This window comes from Mustela nigripes, chromosome 4 (genome assembly GCF_022355385.1).
Source record: "Mustela nigripes isolate SB6536 chromosome 4, MUSNIG.SB6536, whole genome shotgun sequence".
Lineage (NCBI taxonomy): Eukaryota > Metazoa > Chordata > Mammalia > Carnivora > Mustelidae > Mustela > Mustela nigripes.
Window position 1 is genome coordinate 129136918 of NC_081560.1, and position 20315 is coordinate 129157232.

At 40.4% G+C, this 20315-nt stretch overlaps 1 protein-coding gene across 1 annotated transcript in view; it reads left to right on the plus strand.

Annotated features, from left to right (window-relative positions):
- The window catches only part of ARID5B (AT-rich interaction domain 5B), a 174606-nt gene that overhangs the window by 69608 nt on the left and 84683 nt on the right, over positions 1-20315 (plus strand). The window contains exon 4 of the mRNA XM_059397486.1: positions 17110-17340. Within this exon, the coding sequence (XP_059253469.1) occupies positions 17110-17340 (231 nt within the window). The remainder of the gene's footprint in view (positions 1-17109; positions 17341-20315) is intronic.

Here is a 20315-nt window from a genome sequence, read left to right on the forward strand (position 1 = left end):
GAAGTTGTCACTCCCCAGATCCCACGGTTAGGAGCTGGCAAACCTCACGCCCTGCTGCTCTTTCATACATGCTACCTTGTTGAGTCCTACAGATGATTGAACTACAGGGCTCCTGCTTCCCAGACTCTCAAAGCAATTGATCTTCATGTTCGCCACTGTACTGGTACTGACAGTGGATAGACTACGGACGCCAATATTACGGACTATGTGATTTTTAAATGTGTAGCCTACTTTAAAGAGCTAACTTGTGTTACCAAGAGAGAAGAGTAATTCCCGTTTTCAGCCACAGTGCCCCCTCTGGTCCTCTGGTAGAAAGCGCTGACTCTTTTTTTTCTTTTTTTTTAAAGATTTTATTTATTTATTTGACAGAGATCACAAGTAGGAAGAGAGGCAGGCAGAGAGAGAGGAGGAAGCAGGCTCCCTGCCGAGCAGAGAGCCCGATGTGGGGCTCGATTCCAGGACCCTGGGATCATGACTTGAACTGAAGGCAGAGGCTTTAACCCACTGAGGCACCAGGTGCCCCAGCGCTGACCCTTTTCTGCTTAATCCACCCCTCCCGTACTCCCCTTATCTGTACATCTGACTTGAGGATTTTTCAAACACTCTATAGTGTTTCAGACTGGGTTTCTGGTTCTTATTTTCATCCTGTCCCCAAACCCGCATCTCACCATCTGTTTCAATAGGTGCTTGAACACCTGGGATACTTGTTACAAAGCACCCATCCAGAGACCCGAGCCCAGATACTTTCCTTTTGCATGTTGGCAGGGTGGCCCAGGGATCTTTATTTAAACAAGCCCCTCAGCCGTTCTGATATGGCTGGCCCACAGAAGAATTGTCCTCTCTTGGTTTTCATTGAAACTCAGAATATGGGGACATCCTACTGAGTTACCACTTGCCAAACGAGAAGCCTGGAGGAGTATCGGTCAAGGTTGAGGCAGAACCAGATTTCCACTCCAAGGGCTCAACTGGAGAAATAGGAACAAAGGGAAGCCTTGCAGAGGTGTGGTTAGGATAAAGAAACAAGAAGGGGGGTTGAGGCACCCGGGGTCAGGTAACAGCAAGAAGCAAGGGTGGAAATACTGCTACCTGGTGAAGGCTACAGGCAGAAAGCAAGGAAGAAATACCCCAACTTCTCTCTTTCCACCATCTGCTTTCCTGTGGGTGTCTTCCATGTGCTGAATTAAGAAAAAGCCAGAGTGTAAGGAACCCCAGGAATGCAACCCTTAGGGGTCATACAGCAAGATAGAGAGGCTAGACAAGGAGTAGAGGACACCAAATAGTGAATAATCAGAAAACATTAATTTGAAATATTAATTGAACATTAATTGAAATTAACATCTGTTGAAAACTGACCATGTGCTCCATGTGCTTCACTTGTTAGGGATTCCAATGTGCTAGAGACCCTGCTCCTGCCCTTTAGAGAAAGGGGGACCTAGCATGAACAAATACACCCAGTAAAGTATGACAGAGTAACTGCACGTTGGACTTAAACTGATTTTAATGATCCAAAATAACAGATTTCTGGAAGCAATAATCTGTTCTCCAGAATAGGAATCAGCAGAGATAGGCACTAAATAGATCAGATTTACTGTCCATGAAGTCTCTGTCACAACACAGCTCCCTAACTTTGCAACTCAGCTGCTGTCTCGGGAAAGCAGCCACACACATTGTCCATGCAGGAGCATGGCTGTGTTGCAATAAAACTTTATAAAAACAGGCTTCTGGCCAGATCTGGCCCATACTTGCCCAACCCTTGCTTAACATAAACCATCTCACAGAGATATCTAGAATAGGGGCACCTGGGTGGCTCAGTCGGTTAAATGTCGGACTTGATTTCAACTTAGGTCCTAAACTCAGGGTCGTGAGAGTAAGCCCTCCCTCTGTCGGGCCCTGGGCTTAGCACAGAGTCTGCGTGTCCCTCTCACTCCCCTTGCTTGTCCTCTCTCTCTCTCTCAAATAAATAAATAAATAAATAAATAAATAAATAAATAAATAAAATCTCTTTTTGAAAAAAAAAATCTAAAATGGGGATCTGTAGCACTGGTTAACTCGTGATATGAAACCACGGAATTATAACTGGAATTAATGCATTAGTCACCTACGATTTGTTTACTGCGTCTTTTATGAGAAAAGGGAAGTAGGTGTGGATCTTAGAGATTGAGGAAAGCCGGAATTTTACAGTGGAAATGATTTTCAGCGGATGATATATATTATGGGAAATGTGCATAAACCAGATTCCTCCTCCTCCTGTCTTACATCAGCTTACTCACTACTAAGACTGTACAAAAGGAAGTTAAGACAGAGCCTATCCATATCATCAGCTTTCAATGACAGTTTTCCACTGTGCACTGTGAGAGCACATTAGAAGGTGCCAGAGTTTTTATATGACTGCAGTGGCGTGAGATTGAATAGTGGTTTCAGTTTCCAGTACATTTTATAAGTATCTCTTTCCCTCAGATGTTAAACTAATTTTCATATTGCACACACTAGAAAAAAGGAAAAGAAAAAAAGACCCATTCTGAACAACTGATGTTCTCCTGGCATTGTGATAAAAAAAATAGAGCAGATGGTTTGTGGAAATGGCACCAGGTGAACTTGTAGTTAGAGCAGCAAAATAGGTATAACTCAGAGAGAGGGCTCTTACCAGGTTTTATAGTTGAAGCTTTCTGTTTTTTAATTTTACCTTATTTATTTATTTATTTTTAATCATTCACCAGAAAACCGGAAGTGGCAAGCAAGTATCTCTGCTGAGATAATGACACAGGGCCGCTTGCTACCATTTGGCCTTGCTTGGGAGTTTGGTTATTAGAACGATGAAGTAACAGCCGCCGGAGGCCTTCTCTCCAGGGTTGTTTTCTTCTTTCAGTTGTGTTTCTGAACCTCTTAGGATCATGGGTCTGAGAGTTCAGGACCGAAAGTCATCATGGGGACTGTGGCAAATACTTAGAATAGCCCCAACTGTGCTGGCTGCCTCTTCAGGCCCGGACTATCTATCACAGGGTTCTTCCAGTTTCTTTTCTGGTGGATTCTCTACCATTGTGCCATCCAGTATGATAACCACCAGCCACAAGTGGCTTTGAAGCCTTCGAAGCATAGCCTGTCCAAATAAAGAGAGACCATACATGTTAAATGTATACCAAAGTTCAGAAACTCAATATGGAAAAAAAATAATGTGAACTATCACTCTAGTAATTCTTTATATTGCCTATGTATTGAAATAATATTGTGAGTATACTGGGTTAGATAAAATCGGGGTTTTTTTTTGTTTGTTTGCTTGTTTGTTTTTTTTTAAGAATATACCCTAGAGGGGCGACTTGTGATCTCTGTCAAATAAACAAGTAAAATCTTAAAAAAAAAAAAAAATATATATATATATATATATATATATATATGTATATATATACCCTAGAGAAACACATACACTTGTCCTATGAAATAAGACAAAATCTTTTCTTGGTAAACACATACATCATTGTGTTGCGTCCCTTAAATTAATACAATGGTAAATGTCAGTAATAGTTCAATAAAACTGAGAGGGGCAAAATAGTCATTGAATTTGCTTTTAATAGTAAAAAATTAAAGCCAAAAAAGATAGGTTATTAAAGTTATTTCACATTTTCTTCTTACTTTTTAGATTTTATCTACATATTTGGCTTTAGATTTCCCAAACACTGTATGTAGACCTTTACCTGGTTTTCAGTGGACATCTGAATTTTCTCATCATCAGTTTGAGTTTTTTGTTAATCGGAGGTAGAAAATGTTAAACATGATATCAATGGTTATTGGCTGTAATTAAAATGAACATATATGATTTGATAAAAACCTTAAGTTTTAAAATCTGTATTTATTAAAGTATAACAGTTCTTAATAAATCATATGAAATGTTTATCCTTAGGTTTTATCTAATTTACTTCAAAAAAATCTGGTAGACCTTCAGAGCATTCCACCTAGATTTAAAGGGATCAGCATCATTAACCTTTATTGCTCTGGCTTTTCTGAATTCAGAGCGCCCTAACACAGGCCAAAGTACTGCATTTCTACTGCCAAGCTTCATTAGCAGAAATATGTGGACGAAGGGAAAGAATAGAAGCGTCTGGTTTAAAGTGTCTAGATACAGCAATAGAGAAGGCTTCTTCAGAACCAGTATTTTGACTGTCTCTTTAGTGGGCCTAAGACCAGTGGGGAGACGTTAAAGAAGGAGACTGGCCATAGTGAATACGGTCTCATCCCTGGGCACATGGACAGAAGAGGGAATGATCGAGATGTTGAGGATCTGTCCCATTTCTGTGTAGGTAGGCTACTACCTACCCAGGCTCCTACTTGCCTAGGAAAGTTCTCGTCTACCCTCTGGGTGGGGTTTACCACTTTGAAGACCACTGATTTAAGATGAGCCACTGTTACCAAAAAGGCCGTTGCCCTCTTTTCCTCATTAAGCTGCATCCAAAGCCCTGTGATAGTAAGACAGAAAACAATGCAATCTCTACCTACCACTTTCTTCACCTCAGGAGGTGAGCTCCCAGAAGTCAGTGCGGTCATGTGGAGGTGGGTCCAGCACTTTGAGGGTGGTCCACACACACTCCTCAAGTGATGAGATCATTCAAAAAAAAAAAAAAAAGTTCCCAAAATGAAACGTCTGCCTTCATTCATGACCCTTCATCTGAAAAGGCCTAGCAGTCCCTGACAGCAGTGCTCTTTGCTGGACAACTTTCTCCAGTTTCCTTCAGCCTTTAGGAAGTACTCCTGGTCCAGAGCCTTGGGGGAACCCAGGACACAGCTGCTGTCGCTCCTGGATGGAAGGTCAGGTGCTTGACTGCAGGCAGCTACACTTGCGAGCGCACGTGCGGGGGTCTGGGCCCGCCACAAGAAATGAGGGCACCACTTCTGTGCCCTCCAGGAGTCTGTATTCTAGTTGTTGGTTGGACAGACGCCTGTCCTCCTCCCAAGAACAACTAAGAGCGCCTTCAAACAGACAACAACCCCTGTGAGTCATTTCCTTTTATATTGTATAAAATATGCATCGCATTGAACATTTAATTATTTTTTAATGTATGGTAGTGTTAAATATTCCTGTGATATTGCGTAAACGTCACCACTGTTTCCTGAACTTTCCCATCACCCCAAACAGAAGCTCTGTACCCATTAAGCAACAACTCCCCATTCCCTGTCCCCTCCTCCCACAAGCAGCCCCTAGCAACCTCTAGTCGACTCCGTCTGCAAGAACTGGCCTATTCTAGAAGCCGCATAGGAGTAGAATCATACAATATTGGTCCCTTGGTGTCTGGCTTATTTCACCTCTCATAATGTTTTCATTATGTAGCATGTGTCAGAACTTCGTGCCTTTTTATGGCTGAACGAGAGTCCTTCGTTTGTATATTCCACCTTTTGCCAAGCTGTTCATCTATTGGTGGACGGTTGGGTTGTTTCCCCTTTCTGACTCTTATGAATAATACTGCTATCAACATTGATGTGCAAGTATCAGTTTGAGTCCTTGTTTTCAATTCTTTTGGGTATATACCTAAAAGTGAAATTATTGGGTCATATAGTAATTCTCTATGTAACATTTAAGGAACTTCCAGACTGCTTTGCCCCACAACTGTACCATTTTACATTCTCATTAGCAAAGAATGAGGGTTTTAACTTCTCCACATCCTCACCAACACTTGGAGTTTTTTGCCTTTATTTGTTTTTTAAATAGTAGCCACCCTGGTGTGTGTGAAGTGGTTATCGCATTGTAGTTTTGATTTGCATTTCCCTGATGATTAATAAGGTCGAGCACTTTTTCATGTATCCTTTGTGTAACTTCCTTGGAGAAATATCTGTTCAAGACCTTTGCCCATTTTTTAACTGGATTGTTTGTCTTTTTGCTGTTGTGTAGGGGCTCTTTATATATTCTGGACATGAAATTTAGAAACACTTTCTCCCATTCTTTGGGTTGTCTCTTTACTTTTTTGACAGCGTCCTTTGATGCACAAAATATTTTTTTTATTTTGATGATATCCAGTTTATCTATTTTTTAATTCTTCTTGCCTGTGTTTTTGTGAAATCCAAAGTCATAACAGTTTCCTGCTATGTTTATAGCTTTGGCTCTCAAATCTGAGTCTTTGATCCATTTTGAGTTCATGTTTGTATGTAGTGGGCTCTAAAGGCCAATTCATTCTTTTCCTGTGAATATCTAGTTTTCCCTCACATCATTTGTTGGAAAGACTGTCCCCTCCCCGTTGAATGGTCTTGGCTCCCTTATCAAAAATAAGTTGACCATACGTTTGAAAGTTTACTTCTGGATTCTTTTTGCTGTTCAATCACATTTTATCCTTATGCTGGTGCCACACTGTTTTGGTTACTATAGCTTTGTAATATGTTTTTAAATTGGGACGTGTGAGTCCTCCAGCTTTGTTCTTTTCCAGTATTGTTTTGACTATTTGAGATCCCTTGAAATTTCATATACCTTTGCCAGATGTTCCCCATCTTTTAAAAATCACACAGTTAAAATGCAGGCAAACAAAGGAGAAAATAATCACATATAATCTCAAACCTAGAGGCATTCATCTACTAAGAATGCTTTTGAAACATTAAACAAAACAACATGAGATGCCACTTCACATCCTCTAGCATGGCTATCAAAAGACAAATAATAGCAAATGATGGAGAGGATGTAGAGATGCCAGAACCCTCATACACTGCTGGAGAGAAAGTAAAATGGCTCAGCCTCTTGGAAAACCAAGAAATTCCTCAACAGGTAAATACAGAATTATTATATGACCCAGCAATTCCCTTTCTGAGTATATACACAAGAGAAATAAAAACCTATGTCCATATGAAAACCTTTAAATAAATGTTCATAGCAGTATTTTTCATAGCCAAAAAGTATGAACAACAATAATATCTCATCACCTGATGGAACTGGTAAATAAAATGTGGCATATCGGTACAATGGAATATTATTCAACAATAAAAATAAATGAAATACTGATACACTTGACGATATATATGAACCTTGAAAACAGCATGCCAAGCAAAAGAAGCCAGTGACAAAGAACCACATACTGTATGATACTGTTTATATTTAATGTTCAGAATAAGCAAATAGATAGAGACATAAAGTAGGCTAAGCAGTTCCTAGGACTGCTGAGGGGCAGGGAGATGTGGGAGTAAGAGGGTTCAGAATTTTCTTTTTGGGAGAATGAAAGTATTCTAAATTTGATTGTGGTGATGGATGTACAAGTCCATGAATATACTAAAAGCTCGTACACCTCAAACAAATAAATTGTCTGATGTGTGACTTATAGCTCAGTAACGCTATTAAACAAAAGATATAGGTTTGAATATATTATTTCATACCTTAATTTTTTCTCACTCAATGTAACAATCTTTGCATGCCCTAACATTTATTTGATTTTGCTATTTTTAAGGGCTACAGAGTTTTAATGAAAGTAGACGTACCATCCATTTTATACACACACACACACACACACACATATGTGTATGTATAAAATGTGTATAAAATACATTTGATATATGTATAAAATATCTTCAAAATGCTAGGCATTAAGTAATCAATATTAGTCTGTCCTACACTATTTGATGTTTAGTTCTCCACACACTTGTGTATTTTTGTTGTTGTTGTTTCCCTATAAACCCTGTTGGAATTTACAAGGTTTAGCCCGATCTGTGTTGACTACTTGTCCATGAAAGTCATAGCAAATGGCGATTGGTCATTTTGCTAAGGCACACATTTGGATCTTACACGCTGAGAGACTGATGTGTGGAAGTTAATTATTTTGCTATTGATCTATCCCGTATCACACCTTAATGAGGTTTATTCATGAGTTGTGGGAGCTCAGGAGGGTCTCTTAAATGTAAAGGGTTTATACAGCTGCTGCATAGTGGGATTACGGTTCTTGCAGTGATGGCAAGTGTAAGATACAACTTGAAAATGAAAATTCGTATAGATTTATGAGGGGAAAGATGGCAGAAGTTATTACACTTTTTAAAACCAGTTGGACTAATGAGGTCAGGTTTCCTTCTCTTCCAGCAACTTTGTCATGGTCACCACAGGGCTGACTAAATCTCAGTTGTAGTTCCTCATCAGCCTAGAAAAGGTTGAGTTTAATGAAGTTCAAATCCAATATAACAGTCTTACTGGACCACTAGTAAATAAATAAATATGTATGTTCATCTCTGAGAAAACGTTTGGCACAATTTTTAGAGTAGGGAAAATTTTGTCTAAGCCCTGGTTTCCTGGGGTTCTCATGGGTCCTTTATATATTCTTCTTTAGATACTGAAATTCATTTATGCTGAAAGAGAATGACTAACTGTAGCCTAACAGTGTGTGAAGGGGAGGCGAGTTAGGTGGGTCGGACCCCTTAGAATCCCACTCCAAATGTGGTCACCACTTTCCCCACTTGAGAATCTGGCCACGTGGTCTCAAGAGGAGAGACACTTACTGCATAACCACCCTCACATGTGACACTCGCCTCCAGCTGACGTGAGCCGTATGGAAATAAGATGCAGAATTCTCAGAAGGAAATCCAGAATGGCTCCTGAATGTGGCTTAGAATTCAGTGACCACTTGGGAGAACCTTGGAGGTGGAGCTGGCTGGCTTCCAGTGGGTTCGTTTGTAACTCAGAGCGATGGCAGTGTTTGGTTTTAGTTCAGCCTGGCATTGTTTTCTTTTCGGAGTGAGGAAGCAACAGTCAGGGTAAAAGCCAATATGAACGTTCTAACATGTATTTTTGTGTGTGTGCGTCCATGTATTTAAAGTGGCCGGCTTTGGGAAACAGCGAGTTAAAAGCCCTAGGTTTTGCATTTGAAATATTTTTTGTTTACAACCATGCACGGAGATATTTTCCCACATTTTCTTTTTTATAAGTTCTCCAGTGATGTTTCTGTGGCCTTTCCTGGGAAGAGCTGTCTTTCCATTTATCAGAACAAATGGCAAGCTGGGGACCATTTAAAGTCGTTTTTTTTAGTTAATAAAGCCAATCTTCTTGTTCTGTTATGTTAAAAGTACATTATCTTTTTATTGCCAGCTCTCTATGGCTAGGTCTGTTTTCTGTCTTAGCAATCTCAGGGCTGCCCCACTTGCTTACTGGGTAGAGAATTACAAAATCAGCAAGGGTAGGGCAGCAGCAGCTGACTGACAGTACAAACCATTTCTCAAAATAACCACAACAGTGCAATCCTGATGTGTAATTTACGTCACAGTCTGTTTTTATGAAATAGTTTGTGGCATTTTCATTTCTATTCCGGATGGAATCTTGTGCTCTCTCCCTTTTAATCAGGCATTTAATTTATTTTTATTATTAATACTTTCCACTCCTTGTCTTGGCATGCTTCCAGTTGAACAGCTTTGATGAGGGGGAGAGAAAAAAAACAACCACCAACAACCCATCTTCCCCTACCCCAACTCTTCAACATCAGTTTAACTGCAAATGTATTTTCCCCTTTGATGTGTACTTACTTCGGGTACTAAGCTTACTGCCTTAGGAGAGATGTAGAAATATGGCGGGACGTGTTACACACGGACTCGGACTTGCATTCAGGAATTGATAAAGTTGATGTACAACTTTGGAATTTTAAACACTTTCAACCAATCCAAGCTATGTAGTCATACGCACTGCTGCATTTTGCTTTTACAAATGTCTTTCTGTATAATGTTCTGTAATTAGAACAGGAAATCATTGAGTAACTGTAAGATGAATAAGAGCACTTAGACTGAAAGGAAAATTACCTTCCGAGAAATTATATTCTCTCTCTCTCTCTCTCTATTTTTTTTCTTTCTTTCTTTTTTTTTTTTGTTTTTTGTTTTTGCTGCATGTTACAATGTTGGTAATGATAGTAACAGCTGTAGCTGCTCTTATCTGTAGAATTTTCATGCCTAGGTTTTCTGAAATTTTAAAAAAAATGTTCCTTTTTGGTAATAATCAAAAATGAATGGACAGAAAATAGGAAATGCCTAATTATGACAAATATTCAGTGTCACAACAGAGCAGCAATTAAATGGAAACTTCAGTATAATTGTCAATAGCAGTAAGAATTGGACTGGTGCCAGGTACATAAAGTTGATGCTTCACCGTTGGTTGGTTGCTAGGAGCAAGTTGAAAAGTATAAAGCTTTGAGAAAGGAATGCCTAATGTAATAAAGTAACAGAAAGAAGCATAAATCATTGTAAGAGCCTCTCGAATTGACATTATTTTACTTAAATTGTCTCAAAACTAGACATCAAGTTTTATAACTTGAGCAAATTCATATTTGCTTGCGGAAAAAAAAGAACACGCTATGTTGTCTTTGAAGGACTGGGGACTTTGTGTCTCAAGTGTAGCCTTCATACATATTTGGAATCTTTTAAGTGAAAATCTTTAAATGTTTGTTTCTACTGGCATCCAAATGCATTTGCCCTAATACGATTAAGAGAACTAAAGGGCAAAATACTTGGCAGATTTTTCAGTTGAGGTAATTAGGTGCAGGAAGGAACATGCATACTTTTTCCACCAGGCTCTATAAAATCCTGGTGCAAAGATTTTTTTTTAAGATTTTTTTTTTTTAAAGCTTACTGATTTTAGAAGTAGATTATAGTGGTTTTCAGTAAGCATAATAGTGTGATGTTTCCGAAACCAGCCTTCCCTTCTCCCCACCTCCCCCCAAGAATGAAAAAGAAAGTTACATTTCTAAATGTTGTGTAAAAGATAAAAGCAGATTCCTCCTCCAGAATTTATGTTTTCCGTCTCCTGTGCGTTTGGCCACCATTATCTGTTTAAAAAAAAAAATAGCATTATGGATATTTGAAAGTCAATGCTCCATTAATTCATTGTGTTTGCTATTTCATGCATCTCTCTTTGTATATAAAGACAACTTGAGCAACGTGCTATTCAGAATGAAAGCCTGCTCTTTCCCTCCCCCCCCCCCGCACCCCTTCCCCATTCCCAGCCCAACTCTGAGGATTAAAGCAATGGTATACAGTTACTGTTTGAAAAGCTTGGGTGGAGTCTCATGTTATAATTACAGTTTCTCTGTGGAATTCTGTTTTGGACTTTGAAAATATATAAATAAGTGAAAAATTGACATTGAGAGAGGTTAACAAAACGTGTAATTATGATATAAGCACAGGATTAGAGTAATTTTGGTTGAGCATTACAAGCAGTGTACTTTAGGTATTAACTTTTAATAGGCAAAATTCTTCTCATTGAAGTTGAAATGAGGTTTAGTAATTTTGGGTCTCTTATTCCCTTTGAATATTTCATTTAAAAATAGGCATTTTTTTTTTTTTATTGGTGGAGGGGAGAATTGAGGAATAGGATGACATTTTAATAGAATATCATAATATGGTTGAAAATTTCAGTCTTTGGGACCAACAATTTATTGCTGATCATTTTCTGTGGACAGAAATCAAGTTGGGTATGCCTACATAACCCAACCAACTACCACTGACTCAAGTGTGTTAGAGTAAGATTCCTTGGGGTAATTCTTTGATTTCTTTTCCTATGTGGGTGTGGTTGAAAGAAAATCTTTGTTCCAGGAACACTTTGTTTGTCTTTTGCTAAACAAATGTGCAATTTATTCATTCTTTATTCATTCTTAGATTTATCTGCTAGACCTATTATGAACTGGAAAGGGGAAAATGTCCTATGCAGCATTTATTGGCAGCTTCTCTTTCATGGGTAGCTGCATACGCATGTTTGTTTATACGTACATGAAATGCATAAGGAGGAAAGAAGTAGCTAAGGAATTTAAATAAGAATTCTTGAAAGGGTTGTTTGGCTTTATTTGTTTCTTAGTGTACTAGGGCAAAATAAAATATGACAGCTGTTGAACAATTTAATAGTTTTGTAGCTGTATGAGGAAGAAGTTAATTTAATGCAAAGGCTTAGGGGAAAGTTATAGGATCATAGAATTTTAGATCTGGAAAGCTCTTCCAAACTCATAATTTTATTCTCTGTTATACATACTTTTCATGTGAAGGTGACCATGCTTTGTCTTGAGGAAAAAAATATTTCTCCAGTTAACTAAGCACTAGTTAACTGCATCTAGGGTAAAGTTTCTCTGAAGACACCTCAGAGAAACTTTACCCTAGATGAATTGTTGGTTCTTCCAGATCTCACCTTTACTCTGGATCTTCTCTTTACTCTCACCTAGAATGGTTTGTTAATTTTCTTAGCAGTCCTGAGAGTCTCATGGGCTTTGTCTGCTTTTTGGGGAGTTTCTTTCTTTTTTTTTTTTTTTTTCCTTTTTTTTTCCCCTCCTGTAAATATTAAAGGCAATTCCTCTGGGCATGTCTAATTGTAAGGTTGGAAATTTGCCTCTGTCTAAACAATGCCAAAATTCTGGTCCAAATGGAGGGTTCCTTTCATAAGAAACAAAATTATCATAATTTTTGTTTTGGTATTATTAAACATTGCCACATTAAACCAGGTCTCAACTGCACTTCTAGCCTCTTAGTATGGGAGAGGTTCAGGAGGCACAGGGGTTCTGGGCTTGCACAACCTAAAGTTGGCTTCATTTCCTATTATGTGGGTAGACAGTAGGAAGGAGATATACGTAATACCCCCCATCCATGGGGGGTACATGCTGACACTCCCAGCGGTTGCCTGATACTACAGATCACATCAAACCCTATCTATCCTGTTTTTTTCCTAATCATACAACCTAAGAAAATGTTTATCAGTTAGACACAGTAAGAGATTAATAACAATAACTAACAGTAAAACTGGACACTAAAGTAGTCTCTCTCAAAATACCTTATTGTACTGTACTCACCCTTCTTCCTGTGATGTGAGACGATAAAATGCCTGAGTGGTGAGAGGAAGTGGGACGACTGACATAGGCGCTGTGATATAACGTTAGGCTACTACTGACCTTCTGATGATGTGTCGGGAGGAGAGTTGTCTGCTTCCAGGCTGCTGTTGACCACAGACGGCAGAAAGCAAAACCTCTGGTAAGGAGGGGACCACTGTGCATAAAAGATGTGTCCCTACTGTTAAATCATGGCCGTGTGAATTGCAGTTTTCCAAAATCACAACAAGCTAACTTAACTGGAGTGGAATTCTGACCTATAACTGGCTGAATTGTGCAGTTTGTGATGACACAGAAGTTTCGTATTTTCCGTGACCAAAGGCCGTCACCCTCATCCCCAGTACTGTACCTTAATTAAGTCTCTAATAATAATGTCAAATAAACAAAGATTTTCTTTCAACCACACCCATGTAGGAAGAGAAATCAAATATTACCTTAATGATCATAATAATGTTGTTATTCCTATTTATGACTCTTTTGTCATAAGGAAAAGCTCATCAAACTTGCATTTAAAAGACTGGATGACAGTCTCACATCCGTCACTTTCTGCTTTCTGGGTGTATGAACCTGTTATCTCACCTCCGAACTGGGGGATATTCACGAGCAGTAATCCTACAAATAGGGTTGTTGTGAAGAGCAAAAGAGCTGTGTTTTGTGAAAGACGTGTGTAAATTTTTTGTTTTCCTATCAGTACCGGAAATTATGGTAGTATTTCTAAACCAACAGTGCATCTGTCCCTCTTATTTTTGGTTATGGAGTCTTTTTTAATTTGCTGTCTTCTGTGCTACCTGCAGCAATCCTGGGAGAGTGACAAGGAGAAGAGAATTTGGTCCTAGATTCTGTTCTGCGTACGGGGTGGGGGGGGGTGCTTTGGCTAGAAGCATAAACCTGAAAACAGGTTATAAGTATATATATACTCAGGAACCCCAACTTGTGATGTTTCAATGTAACAATTTTCAACTTTACAATGGTGTAAAAGTGATATGTGTTCAGTAGGAAGTGTACGTTGAGTTGTGAATTTGGATCTTTTCCCAGCCTGCCGATTTGTGTGGCTCGATCACATTGTGGTGCTGGCCATCCGCAACCAGCCGCAGCTCCCAGGTGGCCATGCACTCACGGGGATGAACGTGCAACACACAACCGTCCTGAGCCCATGCGACCATCCTACTTTTCACTTTCAGGACAGAAGTCAATAAATCACACGAGATATTCAATACTTTATTATAAAATAGGCTTTGTGTTTGATGGTTTTGCCCAACAGAAGTGTTCTGAGTACATCTTAGGTGGGCTAGGCTAAGCTACAGTGTTTGGTAGGTTAGATGTATTCAATGCATTTGCAACTGAGGGTATTTTCAACTGTCAAGGAGGTGGTCGGGACATAAGACCATCAAAAGTGGAGGAAGATCTTTGTGTGTGTGTGTGTACGCGAGCACACACACACACACACATACATACAGAGAGAGAGAGAGATAGCAAAACCCAAACTCAATAAATTACTATAAGTCTGTGCAAGAAGCTAAACTCTGACTCAGAGGTAGTAGTTTCTAAGGTTAATGTACATGAGTTACCTAGAAGCTTATTAAAAATGTAAATTCCTGGGCCCCAACTTTAGAGATTCTGAGTTAGTGGTTGTAGATGAGCCCCTCGAGTCTGCTTTTTCCCAGTTGCCCTCTGTGATCCCAGGGCGTGCAGGCCCGGGATTGCTCTGAGCGATACTGTCTCCATCATAGGACACATTTCCAGGACACGGACTTGAGCGAACTTGCTGGTTTTTCTTCCAACTAAAAGTGGATTCCTGGCTTGGCCTGTGTTTTGGGAACGGCATGAAGAGAGAAGGATAAGCGTTTCAAGCTAGGGGGAGGTGAAGAGAAAACAAAAGCAAAAACCCACCGAACAACAAACAAAAAACCCACATCATTTCTAAGCACCAAAGAGGCCAGGGAGCTGACTGCATCTAGAACAGAGAACTAAGAAGTTAGAAATGGTATTATCATGAAAAATGGTCGGAGAAAAACGGGAAGAGAATGAGGGGATGAGAAGAAAGTGAAAAGCTCCCAAGAATCCAGGGGACACCTGTTAGAAAACAAACTCTAACGCCTCCATTCTTTTGCTATCATTCAACCTGAAAAGCAGGACTTCCCCATCTCATTTCAAGAACTTGGAGGTACTAGCGCAGCGCTCCCCCCAGTACAGAAAGCCAATAGCACAAGCAAGATAGACTTCTGGGAGCTGTGTGCAGATGTGCACAGTATTTACTTTTTGCAGGAGATGGTCTTAGGTGCTGAGCCGCCAATACAGGTCCTGGGGGTTCGTGGTTATGCCCCTCCCCCTCATCCACGATGTCTTGGACAAATAGAGGATAATAATACCATTGACACATTCAGGGGCTGCTTCTTTGAATAGGACTGAGATACTCTAATAATGACGTTTGGTGAATATTTCCAGTCAAACCTTTTGTGCTTTAACTCTCCAGAAAGCACAGATTTGAACCCGAAGTGTCAACTCGTGTCTTGGTCTGCAGTAAAAATCTCAACCCGAAATGTCTTGGGACGTATATCAGCATTTAAAAACTGAACTTCATCTGGGGACTTGCGTTCAATATAAATATATTTCCTTGTAATTAAATATGCCAGCTGACAAAGTGGCTGCCCGCAGCCCAGACAGGCGTCTAAGAAACGTAAACTGTTAAAAGATGTCCTCTTGAAAGCAGCGAAACATCTCCATTCTCGGAGAAGCCTCCAGCCGGAGGAACTAAGTGAACATAATTAGAGATACATCTGGGTATTGGCCTCCTATCTGAGAAGGTCACATGCACACCTTCCGCTGGTACTGGTTATATTCCATCATTTGTTCTGTCCTTACTCATTTGTCTCCCACTGGTTACCAGATGGCCACGATAATGTTGGTATCCTTAACAACTGTCTTGTGCAATTCCCTGCAGCATGGTAAGGACTCAAAATATTGAGCGTTTTCTCTTTGGATAAGCCAGTGACATATCTGGGAATTGCTCACAAACGCCCCGATGGTGTGGTTATAGGGAGTGATGGCAGACTAGGTCATGGAGCCGAGACTCGGCTTGACGTGATCCAGGTGGCAGGCTATCAGAGGGGAGCTTTTGCCATTCCTCAAGCTCAAGATGAAGGAAGGGGTCCTCCAGGCCGAATCTGGTTTTTATAAATAAGCGCTTAATATCGAGAGGTGTAGATAAGCGGTAAGATCGTTGTAAAAGGGAGCTTCATGAAACTTGCTGAAACGTTCTGAGCTAAGTTGGTTCTGATGGAGCTGTCACAGGACGCTCGGGGAGTCCTCTCAGCATGGTTCTCGGAGTTGTGCCAAGTTACCAGATGGGTTTGAGGCACATTAGAAGATAGGGAGCATGGGAATGGGGGAGGGGAGGGGGAGTAGACGGATCAATCAGTCCGGGTTAGATCATGCTACAAAAACGAATAACCCCCAGATCACACCCTCACTTAAAACAAGGAAGGTTTCTTTTGTGCTTGTGTTCTTTTTCCATTTCCGACCAACAAGGGGCTCTGCTCCGTGTGATTCTTGCTCTAAGACCCTGAGTGGCAGCTCAGCCACTCTTTGAATCATTATAGGTGTGCAGGACAAAGAGAAAGGGAGAGTGTTGTCAGTCAGACACGGGCCCCTAAAGTCGCCACTCACTTCTATCCTATTTTATTGGCCCCAACAAGTTACAGGGCCACTTGACTACCATGGGACAGGAGGCATGCATGGTCTTTCCACGAGAACGTAATGAACCAGAAATATTTGTCGACAGCCCTAACCACCACCAGATTAGTTGATGCCGCTATCTGAACTTATGGTCGTCTCTCTGGGGCCAGATGACCCTTCCAGGGCCTTCTAGCACTGAAAGATTATACAGTCTAAAGAAAGAGCCGACTGGAAATATGTAGAAAGCAGCTCAACAAAATTCCAATTTTTCCTGTGATGATGACTTTAATGCTTGAAATACATATATATCAGACCCTTGGAAAAACAATTTTTTGGTTCTGCTGTTTGCTGATGACCCAAACCTTGCTTCATCTGTCTCTGGGGGTCACCCCGACTCTTTCTTCCCTCCACCCTTCCTCTTCCCTGCTGGTAACCAGAGGTCCCTTTAGTGGAACCACCAGGGTGGTGAGATGGGGCTGGGAGAATGCTGGCGCTCCCAGACTGAGAGAAAGAACCCGTGTCAGGGTCTCACGGAAGACACGTTTTCATGACAAAACAGAGTGACCACCGTAATTAGGCCACGGCCATGACGGTTCTCTGTGGGAGGCAAGAGGGTAACAGAAGTGTTTTCTCTTTTGTCTAGGGGAGGACGAGGAGGAAACGAACGTGATCGTGCTCAGCTACCCTCAGTACTGTCGGTACCGATCGATGCTAAAGCGCATCCAGGATAAACCATCTTCCATTCTAACGGACCAGTTCGCGCTAGCCCTGGGGGGCATCGCCGTGGTCAGCAAGAACCCTCAGATCCTGTACTGTCGGGACACCTTCGACCACCCAACTCTCATTGAAAATGAGAGTATATGCGATGAGTTTGGTGAGTCTTTTGTTTGCTTTCCTACATGAATCTTGTGCATGTGTGTGCGTTTCCTTGTTTTGGGTTCTTGTGCAGAGCTGCGATGGGGAGCAAGGCTTATTTTCACCAGCCCCTCCCCTCCCCCAAATTGTCATGGCATAAAGCACCATTGCCTCCTGGGCGGCCTCTGTTTGCTAGGGTCAAGGGTGATTATTTAGAATTTGTTGTTCAGTATAGGGTCTGAAGTTGCTTGGTCGACCTTGAAATTGGACTTTAGGACAGGAAGCTTTCATGTTCGTTCTTTCTTAAAAGGCTTCGACTATTCAGATACTGGCTTGTTTTGTTTTGTTTTAACTGATCTCTCTCTTTTCAGTGTGATAAGGAACTATAAAAAGGCACCCATTGTAACCACTTCAGTACTATAAGGTGAACAAAAAGATTGATGATAGATCCCTCCGCCCCTTAATTTTTTCATGTACATGTATGGATACACATATATATCCATCTTTGGTGGGCACAGTGTATGAAAATATGTATAGATATTTATATATCTATCTATATTCAGATATCTATCTATCTATCTATCTATATATATCTTTATACACTAAGCCTCCCAAAGATGGATATATGCACACATAATTTTGTCTGCATCTCTCCTAGCTGATCGGTCATGTGTCTCTATAGATAGACGCACAGGCAAAGATATATCATAGTTTTGGGAGACTTTGCATGACGCAGTGAATGGCTGGAGGCAAGCCAGGCTCACATCTCTCACATCTTCAGTTTCTCATCTGTTTTTTGAAGAGATTGGATCATATCAGTGGTTCTCAGCAGACTGGGCAGGGATGTCAGAATACCCTGGGGGTGCTTTATCCAGTTAGACATATTCCTTGGAAATTCCTGTACTTACAGAGGCATGAGACCCATCCCCCAACCTCACCCTACCCCCTGCTTTGGGATTGGCCACCCTGACCAATGATGGTCTAATGGCTGACCCATGCTGAAATCTCCTCTTGGGGATGTGGGATGACAAGAGGCTGAGACCCATGGCCCAGAGAGAGCATTGACAGGGTCACTTTGAGTCAGAATATCAGAACAGTCCTTGATTCTGTGAGTTAAGGTTTTCCCAGGCCTCCCCAGTTCGTGGATTATTCAGGTTCAGATTTTTCTGCTTAATTGTCACAGGCCTCAGCATGGTTTGGGAAATCCACTGTGGCCTCCGTACTCTGATTATTTGTGACCCAGCAGCCCCCTACCTGCTGCAGAGGGCTTGTAAGTAAGAGTGTCATGAAGAGATGATCCAAGAAGGAAGGGGGGAAGAGGGAGGGGACCTCGGTTCATCACACATGGCATCTTTTTCCTTATAAACTTTTTTTCAGATGCCTTTCCCAACTCTGCCTTACCAGATGACTGTCAGTCTAGAAGAGAACAGTAGTCTTTATACAAGTTATTTATTCCTACTTCCAAGAAGAATTCGGTGTCATATTTTTAATACTCAACTGTTGTCGTCATGTAGGTGAATGAACCCAATGTATCTTTTCAAAAAATGCCCTCTCTTTCCAGATCTGCATTTACAAATCATCCCTTTTTAATTTCAGGGTGTTTAATTTCTGTTTTCAGAGTGTTTTTGTGTTTTGTTTTATTTTTTTCTCGCATATCCCCTACTCCCAAACCCTCTGTCCTGCTTGCCACTCAAGAGGTCTGTAAATTCCTGACACAAAATAAAACTGAAAGAATGCTTTCCCTCATTTAAGAGTAGTCAGAGTTAGGGTATCATAATGTAACATAATGAAAAATGTTTTAACCTTTTTGGCTAATTTAAGACATTAGTCATTGAGCTTCAAAGCTGTTGCGTCTGGAATTAGTAATAGAAAGAAGTTCCAATTTAACAGTGATCACAATGGTTGTTAAGAGTTACTAAATTAGTTTTAAATGTTCTCCACAAACACAGGCATCTGACTTTTGAATGTTTTCCTGAACTTTTCTTCTGGTAAAGCTAATTTTAATGCTGTTTTTCTTCTCCAGCCTCTTAAAGTGGAAACTTTCTTTTGGAATAAAGGTACCTTTAAAGAGCTTCTAGATGGTTAGTTTAATAATTAGAATATTAGGTTTTTCTTTTTGTGGAGTTTGTACTTCAAATAGTTTGCACTTCATGTAGTATTTCGTTTTAGCAAGTGACCCCCTCCCCCCCAAAAAAGCTTATTTTTGACCTGATTTGAACACCTTTGCCAACATCCCTCCCCCACCTTCCACTCTTGGTCCTCCAACTAAATTTCCAGAGAACACCCTTTTAAACCTCCAACTGGTTGTATTTGAAATCAACATGGGTGAAGGGGTTTGTTAAAACGTGGGGTTGGGTTTCTCCAACCAACTAACAGTTGGTAGAAGAACATAAATTTAATTAGTGACTAGCATTAAACAAATGTTCCTAATATGAAACACTGCCAGATGACCAAAACACTTCTGTCAGATTACCGCGGGTACCAGGGGGCCCACAGATGAATTTTCTACACAGTATATATTCTGTACCACTCTCTTGGCTACTCAGTAATTGGTCAAATGTAATTTAGGTAACAGTATGCCTAGGCTGTAAAAATCAAATTTTATTAGCCATATCACCAGGTGGATGAATGGTGGACCTGATGGCAAAGAGTTTATAGCATTTAGCAGCTACACTTTTGACACATGAAATTCATAAATTGCCATAAAGTACCTGCAAGGCCCTTTGCAAAAGGACAGTGTCTGCTTTCCTAAGATTAAATAATGTTTATTTTATTAACTAATATATTTTTTGCTTTCTTCTATTAAATGGGATTATGGAAGGGGGGGCGGGAGAGGGCGTTCAAAAGATAAATAAAACACAGTTCTTTCTTGTTTGGAGGATTTAAAAATCTAATTGGGGAAGACAGGATTAACGCACCTGAAAGGTTAACTAATGTTGCAAGAAAGTCAATGATTAAGTATTCGGTGAGTGTTGTAGAAAGCAAGCGCGGGAG